The 12849-nt window shown below is 46.3% G+C and overlaps 1 protein-coding gene across 1 annotated transcript in view; it reads left to right on the top strand.

Moving 5' to 3' along the window:
• GCKR (glucokinase regulator) overlaps positions 1-12849 on the top strand; it is a 154393-nt gene that overhangs the window by 114698 nt on the left and 26846 nt on the right. Inside the window, exons 10-13 of the mRNA XM_088459812.1 lie at positions 31-136; positions 658-773; positions 2046-2144; positions 5678-5775. Of these exons, the coding sequence (XP_088315938.1) occupies positions 31-136; positions 658-773; positions 2046-2144; positions 5678-5775 (419 nt within the window). The remainder of the gene's footprint in view (positions 1-30; positions 137-657; positions 774-2045; positions 2145-5677; positions 5776-12849) is intronic.

The raw sequence follows: 12849 nt of genomic DNA on the forward strand, positions 1-12849 counted from the left end.
AGCAGTGATACTCATACCGATACCTCCTAGGAATGACAGGATAGAAGGCTGGCACTCTACATTCCGACAAGTGGCTGAGCTGATGCAGAACCTCCATGATACCCAAAGAGCCTTTGTTCTGAATCCTGCTGTGGGAGTGAGTATATATCGCCACAATAGGAGCGGCCTTCCCTACCTACACACCTTCATTCCGTCACCTTCCCAGTCTTTCTTCTCCCACTGCCTGTCCCCCAATCCTCCTACGCCAATGTGATACTGTCAGAAATAACAGGCCTGATGCTGAGATAGTGCGTATGGGGCGTACACCCATGTGCTGAGCCGTGTGCATCCCCACCTGCGGGAGTACTGCCTGCACCTGGTTTACATCACACAGATATCAGGTACACTTACACCCATGTGCATTTGTTGTTAGGTTCGGATAACATGTAAGAAGCCCTTTTACATACAACAGGAACAATTCTCCCTGTCATACAATAACACAGCTAGAAATAAACCTTAGCTAGGATCCGCACACACCGGCCACTTTCTGGGCACAGACTGCTCCTGTCCAGCTGTCCCCCAGCCCCAATATCTCAGCACATTGTGCTCTATCTGTAACATGAAGCTTTTAGATGATGTGACAGCCCTGAATGTCTCCCTCCTTCTGCTCCTCCTCAGCCTGAGGGTGTCTGCAGCTCCTCGCGCATGAAAGGCGGCAGCGCCACAAAAATCCTGCTGGAGACGCTGTTCTTAGTGGCGCACAAGGCGAACTCCAATGTGGAAGTGACTGAGAAGTGAGTAGCTGCATTGTCCTGTCTCATTATGTTATAGAGTTTGCGTGTGGCACCACTTAGTACATCCACCATGGCGCAGACTAGGCTATCTGACCCGCAGCCATCGGTATCTCCTCCTCTTCTGGACCTTACTGGAAAACACAGCTAGAAATTGGAGAACTGAAAACATCAGGTTCTCTATCCCCCAATGTGTACAGTAGTAATATATATATATTATGAGATGTGTGCGGACCCCCGTATTTGGCTTTTGGTTATAATTCATCATCGTAGTTTGGTTCTGGTTTTGCCAAAACCACTTTAAAGTGTTTGGGTTTTGATTTTAAAAAGTAAAAAATTGATAAACAGCTAAAATCATGTAATTTGGGCCTGTTTTATTCCTCCAGTATTAATAAACCTCAATAACCTTAATTTCCAGTCATTTGCATTAAATTTTGACCTCCTCTCAGCTTACAATATTATTTTCACCCATATTGGCCAAATGCTACAGCAAGCTGATTAGCTAAACTAAGTGTCAGAACAGCGGCACAAACACAGCATTTCAAAAAAGAATAGAACATATCTAGGTAACAGAGTGACACTACAGCGGCAGACAGGGTGAAGTTTAATATAAACTATACAATGCTATAGAATATTTTCAGTAATCAAGAACTAGATCAGAGGCCCAAGACCAGCACAGGTAAATGGAGGTGAAGTACTATTTAGTGGAAGCCAGGAAAAGCATTGACTGATTATTTGATTGCTTAATTGACACTTTAGCCAGTCAACTGGAAGAGGAGAATGGTTGTCAGACAAGATACACCTGCACTCTAGGCTACACAGTGTTATATATAAAGTATATATATGTTCTTCTGTGTCCATGCTGTAGCACTGCTTGGGGAGAAAATGGACATTTAAAACCAGTAAAATGTGCAAAGAGAAAGGGATCACAACAGATCTAATAGGATCCACCTGCACTCAGGTGACAGCCAGAAAGGAAGCCCTGAGCTCTGCAGGTACATCCAGCTGTGTTACCTGTGCTGAGGGCAGCGTCACCTCCCGTCATATTTATTCCTGTGACCCAATGGTAGGTCCAGCCAATCGACAGTAGACACTATTGGGTGAGGGATGGGGGTTGTAACAAGTCCCTGACTCTATTATAATGTAATTAGCAGGTTATACATATACGCTGCCTGTGCTATAGTGTATTAGGCAGGTAATATATTTATTATAGTTTAATAGTTGCAGTGTACAAAAACAGCCTCATTCTTTACCCCTCCTTCTGGCTATTTGTAGGTGTCTCCTGGAAATCCTCAGGACCTACGAGCGGGCTCACAAGGTGACATACGCACACAGCAAGAAGATAGCTGCACTCCTTAAGCAAGCAGGAACAAGGTCTGTAGTAATAATGGAACATGTGTTTCCTAGCAGTGGCCACAAGGTGGCAGCAGAAAGTAAAACATGATGATAACTTAGGAGTCGGCAATTTTGCCATAAGATTTTGTTAAACCAGAAACATTATTATTATTACCAGTTATTTATATTGCGCACACATATTCCGCAGCGCTTTACAGAGAATATTTGGCCATTCACATTATTTGGGGGAAACCTGAAGAGATCACCTATCACCTGATTATAGGTCATAATTATAATTATTAGTCTTCAGGATTCTTCCAATAACATTTTGCTTCCAATTACTAATGCAGTACATGCAAATGATGTAACATGTTGTTAGTGATAACCATATGTCCCGCTCCTGACAATCATCATATGGACAGTGGCCCTGATTCAGAGCCGGGCTTTTTTTTTTTTTTTTAGAACGGCCTCCTGGCCGCTCGCATAGCTGTGGGTGACCAACCACAGCTATAGTGAGCGGCCAGGAAGATGGTCGCGATGATCAAGACCATCGCGACCATCGGGCTTGCGACGAGACCATTGTGGTAGGGTCTCGTGGCCGCAAGCCCCAGAGAGATTTCGGCTCGAATTGAGCCAGAAGCTCTCCCACTGACACTTGTGATGTCAGTGGGGCCGCCCCCAAACGGTAGGCGTTCCTTCGTTTGCCCGGCCACGCCCCCGGCCCGCCTACCATATCCATACCATATCTATTCAATATAACTGAGGGGTCTATTCATTATCACTGAGGCGTCTATTCATTATCACTAAGGGGTCATTATCACTTAGGGGCCTATTCACTATCCCCGAGGGGCCTATTCATTATCACTGAGGGGCCTATTCACTATCACTGAGGGGCCTGCACCCCGTCCACCTCCTTCCACCAGATGCCGGGGATTTGTGCGCCTGTGTGAACTCTAGGAGGTAAATTTACTAAGATTTGTTTTCGCCCCGATTTGTCCAGTTTTTCAACTCGAATAGGATCGATCAAAAACTGAAATTTTTTCACTTTAAAATTTACTAAGCTTCCGGTTTTGACAGGATAGATCTGTTTGATGGTGTATTTGATCAATCCTGTCCATGTTGAAGCCCCGAATTCCCTGCCCGACTTTCTCTCCTGAACAAGCAGCCTGCACATATCAGTGAAATACCGTATGTGCAGGCTGCTTGTTTTTTTTTTTTTTATATGTTAAGGGTTAATTTTTATTAAAAAATTTACATGGGGTCCACCACAAAAGCATAACCAGCCCCTGGTCAGCCTGTCTTGGTTCCGAAAATTATGGGGAACAAAATTAGTAGGTTTCCACCGTAACTTAGGAACCAGCACCTGGCTGCAGGGCCAGTGCTGGTTTTAAATATAGGGGGGAAAAAATGCATAGGGGTCCCCCTATATTTAAAACCAGCACCGGACCCAAACCGACCGGGGTGTAATGCCACAGCCAGGAGACCCTTTCACCTTGTCTCCAGGCCCAAAGCATTCTCACCCCAAGCCTGTCAGCACAAGCCAGGGATCTCAGGGGAGGTGGGGACCCACCAAAAAAGGGGTCCCCCCTCTCCCAAAACCCCAGGCTTGGCCTGCATGCCAGCATGCCTGCCCTTTGCCACTTGTGGAACTACAAGTGCCAGCAGGCAGCTGGCACCTGTATCCCTCACATAGCAATACTTGTCCATATGGGTTCGGTTTTTCAGTTTATGTTGCCAAGTATGGGGATGCTAAAGAGAGCAACGCGAGGATGGAGGTGAGTATCACATCTTTATTCCAAGTACACACATTGGATTCTACATGGGACAAGGGGACAGACCAGCTGGCACAGGTAAGTATGTGTGAATGGGATAGCTGGGTATGTAATAAAGCTGTACTATTTACGGTGTGTGTGTTCTGTCTTTTTTTAACTATTTATTTACAGTGTGGGTATGGTTGTCGGCCACCTTCTGGCACTTATAGTTCCACAAGTGCCACAGGGCAGGCGTGCTGGCATCTGTAGTTCCACTGTAAAATACAATAGTTTGGAACTATTTAATACATTATTACCCACAGCCCAGGGGTGCGAGGAAGATCCCCGAGCTTCAGCCCAAGACTGGGGTTTTGGGAGAGGGGGCGACCCCGCCTCCCCTAAGTTCCCCGGCTTGGGCTGACCAGCATGGGGTGTGAATGCTTTGGCCATGGAGACCCGGCAATAGGGTCTCCTGGCTGTGGCATTACACCCCAGTGCTTGTTTTAAATATAGGGGGAACCCTACTAATTTTTTTCCCGCTATATTTAAAACCAGCACTGGCCCTGGTGGAGCCCTACACGTTTTGTTCCCCGTAATTTTTGGAACCAGGACTGGCTGACCAGTCCGGGGCTGGTTATGATTTTTTTTTTGGGGGGGCACATACATTTTTTCAATAAATTAACCCTTAAAACACACTTTTCATTATTAAACCTACACAAATCACACTGACTTGTGTATGTTTGATGGAATCTCGCAGCTCAGGAGGGTGGTGCATTTGTAACTTCTATTTAGTCACCGATTTGACTGCAAAAACGGCCGAATACAGCAAAAAGAATAATGGTAAGTTCTCGATTTAGGCTGAAGCGAATGAAAAGTATTTCTGATTTGAGCCGATGGTGTATTCATTTCTAGTGATAAAAACGGCCAAATATGCCACATTAACACACCCGATTTCAGCACCAAAAGATGATAAAATCACCCGAGTTTAATAATAGTAAATTCCTGAGAAGCAAAAAAGTTATATTTTCACCCGCGATAGCAATCTCTGACCAACACGAAACTTAGTAAATTTACCTCGAGTAGTCAGACTCAGCAGTGCTAAGTTTCACTGTTCCGAAAGGTGCAGTGAAAACATTCGGGGAGTCATAAGGTCGACAGGATCAAAAGTTCGACATGAAAATGGTTGACATAAAAATGGTCGACACATTTGTTTTTTTGTTTTTTTTAGGATTTAGGGTTAAGCACTTAGTGGAGGGTTAAGGTTAGGCACTTACCCCCACAGTTAGGGTTAGGCACCAGGAGGGAGGGTTAAGTGCCATTGTTAGGGTTAGGGTGAAGATCAAGGCAAAAAAAATAAAAAAAATAAAATAAAAACTTTTGACCCTGTCAAACTTTTTACATGTCTAACTTTAGTGTATCTGACTTTTGTCTGCGTCGAACTTTTATCCTTGTCTAACTATTAACTGTCTAACATCTGGTGTCTATCTAGATATTGTCTAACTAATTACTGTCTATCTGTTATACCACACCCGGTCTGCCTGGACCACAATAATTAACACAATGAATAGACCACTTAGTGCAGAAAGTGAATAAACTCTGATAATATTTCTGATAAACCTGGTTCCTGGGTTTAGTTTGCAGTTTAGCAAGATGGCTGCTTCTGTAATAGACAGCGGTGAGATGTAACATAGCGGAGAGAATGTGTCACCATAGAGAGTGCGTGAGAGGGGCGAGTACTGCGCAGTATCATTACTGCGTTAGTTGATGAGTCTGGTGATCTGTCTGTGACACTGATGCTGGTAATCTCCTCCCTGCTTACAGCTTACAGAAGAAGGGACATCTATACATTCTGGGCTGGGGGACCTTGGGACTAGTTGGGATAATGGATGCGGTGGAATGCGTCTCCTCATTTCATGCAGGTAATGTTATTTTATTCTCATTACCCTTAAGGTCTCCATCCCTCCCAGAGATGGCCAAGTTACCTCTAAAGTTCAAAAATAAATAGGAAATTCTGTAACCTTTGATGGAACAAATTTATCTTAATTTAACCCAGCAAAATTTTTCCAGCTGAATAGCAACATTTTAGCCAAGCGTATAGGATACTGTGACGGGATGACATCGCTCCTGCCAAGCAGCGACAGATTCGTTTTGATCCCACTAGATTTTGGGGTATTAGGGATTCCCTCTTGCTGTCAGTAATTGCCTGTCATTGACTCCGCCCACTGCGATGTGGATGGGTAACACACTGCCACCACCAAAGTCCTACAATCAGTGCTTGAAACTGCTTATGAACACCGACTGGCACCTGGTACCATTTTTCCCAGGCTCCTACCATCAGCACCTGGAAACGCCTCTGCTGCATAAGCGTAGACAAGCTGCGGGCACACCTCCTGATTGGTGTCGGCTGATACCCAATGATCCCTCACAATGGACCAGGCTCTGCAAAATCACTGGCAGAGGGCTTGAACTTGGAGACACTGGGCTCAACCCAGAACAGCCAGAGAATGGAATCGTGTTTGGCGCAATTCTATTGTCGCCGGATTTCAGATGTAAAAGCAAAATGGTTATTGCTCAAATAGTCTTCGAAAAGACTCTGCCCCTTGGCTTAGGGGGGTTCAGCATACAGATGTTCACAATAGTACAACTCTTCTTGATGTTCAAACAGATACACACAAACCAGGCTAACAGGCCTTCTGTTATGTCACTCCAGAACACATTACCAAAGCGGATAAGTCCGTCCTGCCCAAGACATGCTCACCTTTAACATTTTCCCTAATGGACAGTGGGGAGTGGTCACTCTTCTGTGTCTGAGCCCACCTGCAGGGCTCAGCGACGCCCCCGGCTCCGTCATGTCTGGGATGAAAAAAATCTTCCCTTCAAAACGTACTTCCAGGAATCTGCTAAGGGGCCAAGCCTGCCACCTCTGGCCTGAATCTAAGCTCCAGAGGTGGGCAACCAAGGTCCCCAGACAGGGTTTCCTGGCCATGGAGGGGAAGATCTTTGGAGCTCTCTTAAAAGCTTTGGCCAGCTCCCCATACACCTCCTCATACCACCTTCAGGCATGAGGCTACATGGGGAGGAATTTTGTTTTTCTCTGGAAGGGGCTGAAGGATCCAGCAGCCCAAACCAAGGTAAGTGCATGTTAATTAAAATTATACAGTTAAAATATAGTGTCATATTTAAATACATGATATTTTAAAATATATACACTGAGCCTGTGCCTTGCAACATGCTTTACTACCTTGTATTGCGGAGACACTAGGAGCTAGTGCTCCTGACACCCAGCGGTCAGCACACAGCCCCCCTCCTGCCATGCTGCACTGGGAACAGGCTGACCTGGTCTCCTAGTGGGTGGCCACTTAGCCCTGCAGTCTGGGACAAGAGTCCCAGCTGCAGCGAATCCTTGCTGCCCTGTTTGCTAGTCCCCAGCAATCGGCACAGAGCCCTGCACCTCCGGGTTAAGTCCTGGCAGCAGCGGATCTGGGTGTACAGTCCACCAGTGCAGTGCAGTGCATCGGGGGTTAACATCCAGAATTGCTGCAGCCGCTGGTGATTACCCAGGGCTGCAGCACTTAGACACAGTTCCCTGGTGCAGCACATGAGGGGTTAACAAGAAGCATCACCGTGGCCGCCACAGAAGGTTTGTGAAACAGGTTAGATGAAGAAATAATAACACTTGGCGCCTAGCGACGGCTATACATTTACACATGTTGCAAAGCGCCGACTGTATATGCCCTTTTTAAAATGGTGCCGCAGCACGAGGGTTGACTCCTTTAGTGCCGTGGCAGCTATTTTATCCACGTGGTGTCCAGCCACAGATATTTACCTGGAACGCAGTAAGTGCTCACTGTTCAAATGATACAGCTTACAGATATTATACAGTACTCACACTGCTACATCCTCACACCTCCCCTACTCCTACCTATACTACTCACACTGCTACATCCTCACACCTCCCCTACTCCTACCTATACTACTCACACTGCTACATCCTCACACCTCCCCTACTCCTACCTATACTACTCACACTGCTACATCCTCACACCTCCCCTACTCCCACCTATACTACTCACACTGGTACACCCTCACACCTCCCCTACTCCTACCTATACTACTCACACTGCTACATCCTCACACCTCCCCTACTCCCACCTATACTACTCACACTGGTACACCCTCACACCTCCCCTACTCCTACCTATACTACTCACACTGCTACATCCTCACACCTCCCCTACTCCCACCTATACTACTCACACTGGTACACCCTCACACCTCCCCTACTCCTACCTATACTACTCACACTGGTCACCCACACACCTCCCCTACTCCTACCTATACTACTCACACTGCTACATCCTCACACCTCCCCTACTCCTACCTATACTACTCACACTGGTACACCCTCACACCTACCCTACTCCTACCTATACTACTCACACTGCTACATCCTCACACCTCCCCTACTCCTACCTATACTACTCACACTGGTACACCCTCACACCTACCCTACTCCTACCTATACTACTCACACTGCTACATCCTCACACCTCCCCTACTCCTACCTATACTACTCACACTGGTCACCCACACACCTCCCCTACTCCTACCTATACTACTCACACTGCTACATCCTCACACCTCCCCTACTCCTACCTATACTACTCACACTGGTACACCCTCACACCTACCCTACTCCTACCTATACTACTCACACTGCTACATCCTCACACCTCCCCTACTCCTACCTATACTACTCACACTGGTACACCCTCACACCTACCCTACTCCTACCTATACTACTCACACTGCTACATCCTAACACCTCCCCTACTCCCACCTATACTACTCACACTGGTACACCCTCACACCTCCCCTACTCCTACCTATACTACTCACACTGGTCACCCACACACCTCCCCTACTCCTACCTATACTACTCACACTGCTACATCCTCACACCTCCCCTACTCCTACCTATACTACTCACACTGGTACACCCTCACACCTACCCTACTCCTACCTATACTACTCACACTGCTACATCCTCACACCTCCCCTACTCCTACCTATACTACTCACACTGGTACACCCTCACACCTACCCTACTCCTACCTATACTACTCACACTGGTACACCCTCACACCTACCCTACTCCTACCTATACTACTCACACTGGTACACCCTCACACCTACCCTACTCCTACCTATACTACTCACACTGGTACTCCCTCACACCTACCCTGATAGAGCCAAAAGCACTCCTGGGCTTGCGGCAGCGAGACCCTCCCGTAGGGTCTCGTCGCAAGCCCAATGGTCGCGATGGCCTTGACCATCGCGACCATCATCATGGACACTCGCTATAGCTAGGGGTGGTAACCCACAGCTATGCGAGCGTCCAAGAGGCCGCTCCATTTTTAGGTAGGAGGGCCCTGATTCAGACCGAGCGCTCTGGTCAGAGCATTCGGCTCTAAATCAGGCCCACTGTACTGAACTTGCTAGGCTGCAGGTGAAATGTAAAATATGAGGAAATTGTACACTCTTGCAGAATGTCCTAGAGCATGAAGGAACTAACAAATATATTGAAATAAACAGAAATGTGAGAAGATGCTTAGCTAGCTATTTATCACCTTGTTTGTAGTTATATCACAGGGGAAATCCCACAGTAATATTTATTCTTTCCTGGAGTTTGTGTTACAGTATGTGGGTTTCCTGGAGGTCAGCAACACTGGTGACCATCATTTCTTCTTTCCTTCTCCCTCTCTATGTGGGTCTCGGGTAGGTTAGTGACTCTGATGACCATCATTTCCTCTTTCCTTCTCCCTCTGTGTTATGTGGGTCTCGGGTAGGTCAGTGACACTGGTGGCCATCATTTCCTCTTTCCTTCTCCCTCTGTGTTATGTGGGTCTCGGGTAGGTTAGTGACACTGGTCACCATCATTTCTACTTTCCTTCTCCCTCTGTGTTATGTGGGTTTTAAGGTAGGTCAGTGACACTGGTGGGCATCATTTCCTTTTTTATTTTCCTTCTTTTTTTATTTTTGTCTCAGGTAGGTCAGTGACACTGGTGGTCATCATTTCTTCTTTCCTTCTCCCTCTGTGTTATGTACGTCTTAGGTACAGTACTGTAAGTGTGGATTAAGAGATAGACAGTAAAAAGGTTGACAGTGTCTAGATAGACAGATGATGTTAGACAGTCAATAGGACAAATGGTGAACACACTAAAGGTTGACAGGAACAAATGGCCGACAGGGTCAAAAGGTCAACACAAAAATGGTTTACACATGATTTTTTTTTCCCAAGCCCTAATCTTCACCCTATCCCTCCCGTTGGTGCCTAACCCTCCCTCCAGGTGCCTAACCCTAAACATTTGGACAGGTGCCTAACCCTAACCGTCCCTTCTAGTGTGTAACCCTCGCTCCTGGTGCCTAACCCTAACTTTGGGGGTAAGTGCCTAACTCTAAAGCTAACCCTAAAAAACAAAAAAATCATGAGTTGACCAGTTTTGTGTCAACCATATGTACCTGTCAACCTTCTTACATGTCGACCTTTAGTGTGTCGACCTTGTCCCTGTCGATCTAGACATTGTCAACCATTTTACTGTCTATTTATAGTCTGGAACCCCTGTGTTATATAGGTTACATGTAGGTCAGTGACACTGGTGGCCATCATTTCCACTTTTCTTCTCCCTTTGTGTTATGTGGGTCTCAAGTGCGACAACTCCAGTGTTTTGGTTTTGGATCTGTATCTCCTTACTTAGTGGCCTTCAAACTACCGTTGTACCCACTGTCCACTTAACCAGCACAGATATGTGGACAAGCAGAACAGAGCAAAAGCAAGATTTCAGATTTAAGGTTTAAGTCTTACGTTGTGTCTTTCTTAAGAGCATGCCTGCTGCTGGGAGTGGATTTTCATCCCAAAAGGGATGAACATGTTGTTTCTTCTTCCCAATGGACACAGATCTGAAGAGCTCAAGTGGCACGTGATGCAGCGATGGGTTCTCCTTCAGTTTCTCCAACAAGTGCATCTGCTGAGAAAAAACTAAAAACTTTCAAAACATCCACTGGTGATGCAGTTGAGTCAACACAACCAAGTTTTGACATCTGGTCGGGTCAAAAGAATTGCCTACAATTAATGACACCTCTTCCGTGACTCCATCTGATATGGTCACCATTTAAAGAATGGTTGAGGACTATTTAAAAATGTTTAATGATAGCATCCAAATAGGCATGTCAGACAGTCCGTATGACTACTGGCAGGAAAAAAAAGGTAATTTGGAGGCCCTTCCACAGACTGGCTTTGCTTTACTTGAGCTGCCCACCCTCCAGTGTGTACTTAGAGTTTTCAGCACAGCCGGGAACCTTGTCAGTGATCGGCCTGAGACTACTTCAACAAAATGTGGAAAAGATGATGTCCATCAAGATGAACTACAAACTCTACGAGAAAGACCTTTACCGTCAAATCAATATTGTGTCAAGAAGATGATGTATACATCACCCCTGGTTCTACCAGCTCTCAAGCCTATATCGTCATCCCATCCTGTGTTGTGTATAAATTACAGCTGTGCTCCCTGTTAGATTAGGGATTTATTGTCCACTTTAGTGGCTGTGAGCTCCATTTTAGTCCACATCACCACCACACCCCCTACACATCTTCTGACCTGGGCTACAGGAGGAGCAGCTGCACTCTGGAATATGGTTGCATGGAGTTGCCTCTCTGACTCGCTGAAAGTCCGGTAGAGGGGCCATGGGTAGGAAGTAGGGACACTATAATTAGAGAACGCAGTTTTAGCTGCTTTATTCCATTTTTTAAACCATATCACTTACAGTGTGACAATTTTTTTTACAAATACACTGCGTTTCCACTAACAGTGTCAACATTTTTTAGGAATGCAGCCCCTGCCCTGGATGGAAACAGCAACCCCTTGATTAACAACACAGGCAGCACGCTTGGTGCAGCTATGATGTTAAGTCCAGCTAACGCGCACATACGCATAGAAAATAAAACACTTATTCCTTTTTTATTTATTTTTTTACACTGCTGGGAGAGCGCCCGTGAAAGGGGCAGCAGCCCCTTGATAAATGACACAGGCAGCACTCCTGCGCAGCTACGTTGGTGATAACTGTGGCTAACGCACGCACACACAGAAAAAAACAACTTATTTTTTTCACACTGGGGGTGAAGAGCACCCTTGATGGACAGCGTCCCCTGGACAACACAGCAGCACACCTTTATGGACTGCATTGACACAGGAGCCACTGAAGCACCCACTTCTGTCTGCAGCACAGCTCCCATAGACAACAACACAGCCCTTATGGATAACAGCACAGCCCAGCCAGTCCCTATGGACAACAGCAGCCAGCCCCTATGCACAGCAACAGCATAGCCGCTATGGACAATAACAGCACAGCCCCTCCCTAGCTTACTCTTCACTCTCCACAGCCGGAATGAAAATGGCGGTGAGCGTGAGAACCTTTATAGGATACAAAACCCAGTTAGAATCCGTCAGCAGGATGATGACGTTTTGCCTCACTTTGAGACAGGCGGATGATAATGTTTTGCTTCACTTTGAGTCAGGCAGGAAAACCCGAGCTGGACTTCGATCTCAGATCTGCAAGTTCGGGTTGGCACGGTTCTCTGAGAATTGGACCCGATCATCTCTAGTCTCAAGTAGGTCAGTGACACTGGTGACCATCATTTCCTCTTTCCTTCTCCCTCTGTGTTATGTGGGTCTCAGGTAGGTCAGTGACACTGGTGGCCATCATTTCTACTTTCCTTCTCCCTCTGTATTATGTGGGTTTTAAGGTAGGTCAGTGACACTGGTGACCATCATTTCCTCTTTCCTTCTCCCTCTGTGTTATGCGGGTTTTAAGGTAGGTCAGTGACACTGGTGACCATCATTTCCTCTTTCCTTCTCCCTCTGTGTTATGTGGGTCTCAGGTAGGTTAGTGACATTGGTGGTCATCATTTCCTCTTTCCTTCTCCCTCTGTGTTA

This window comes from Taudactylus pleione, unplaced genomic scaffold (assembly GCF_031769625.1).
Source record: "Taudactylus pleione unplaced genomic scaffold, aTauple2 ptg000937l, whole genome shotgun sequence".
Lineage (NCBI taxonomy): Eukaryota > Metazoa > Chordata > Amphibia > Anura > Myobatrachidae > Taudactylus > Taudactylus pleione.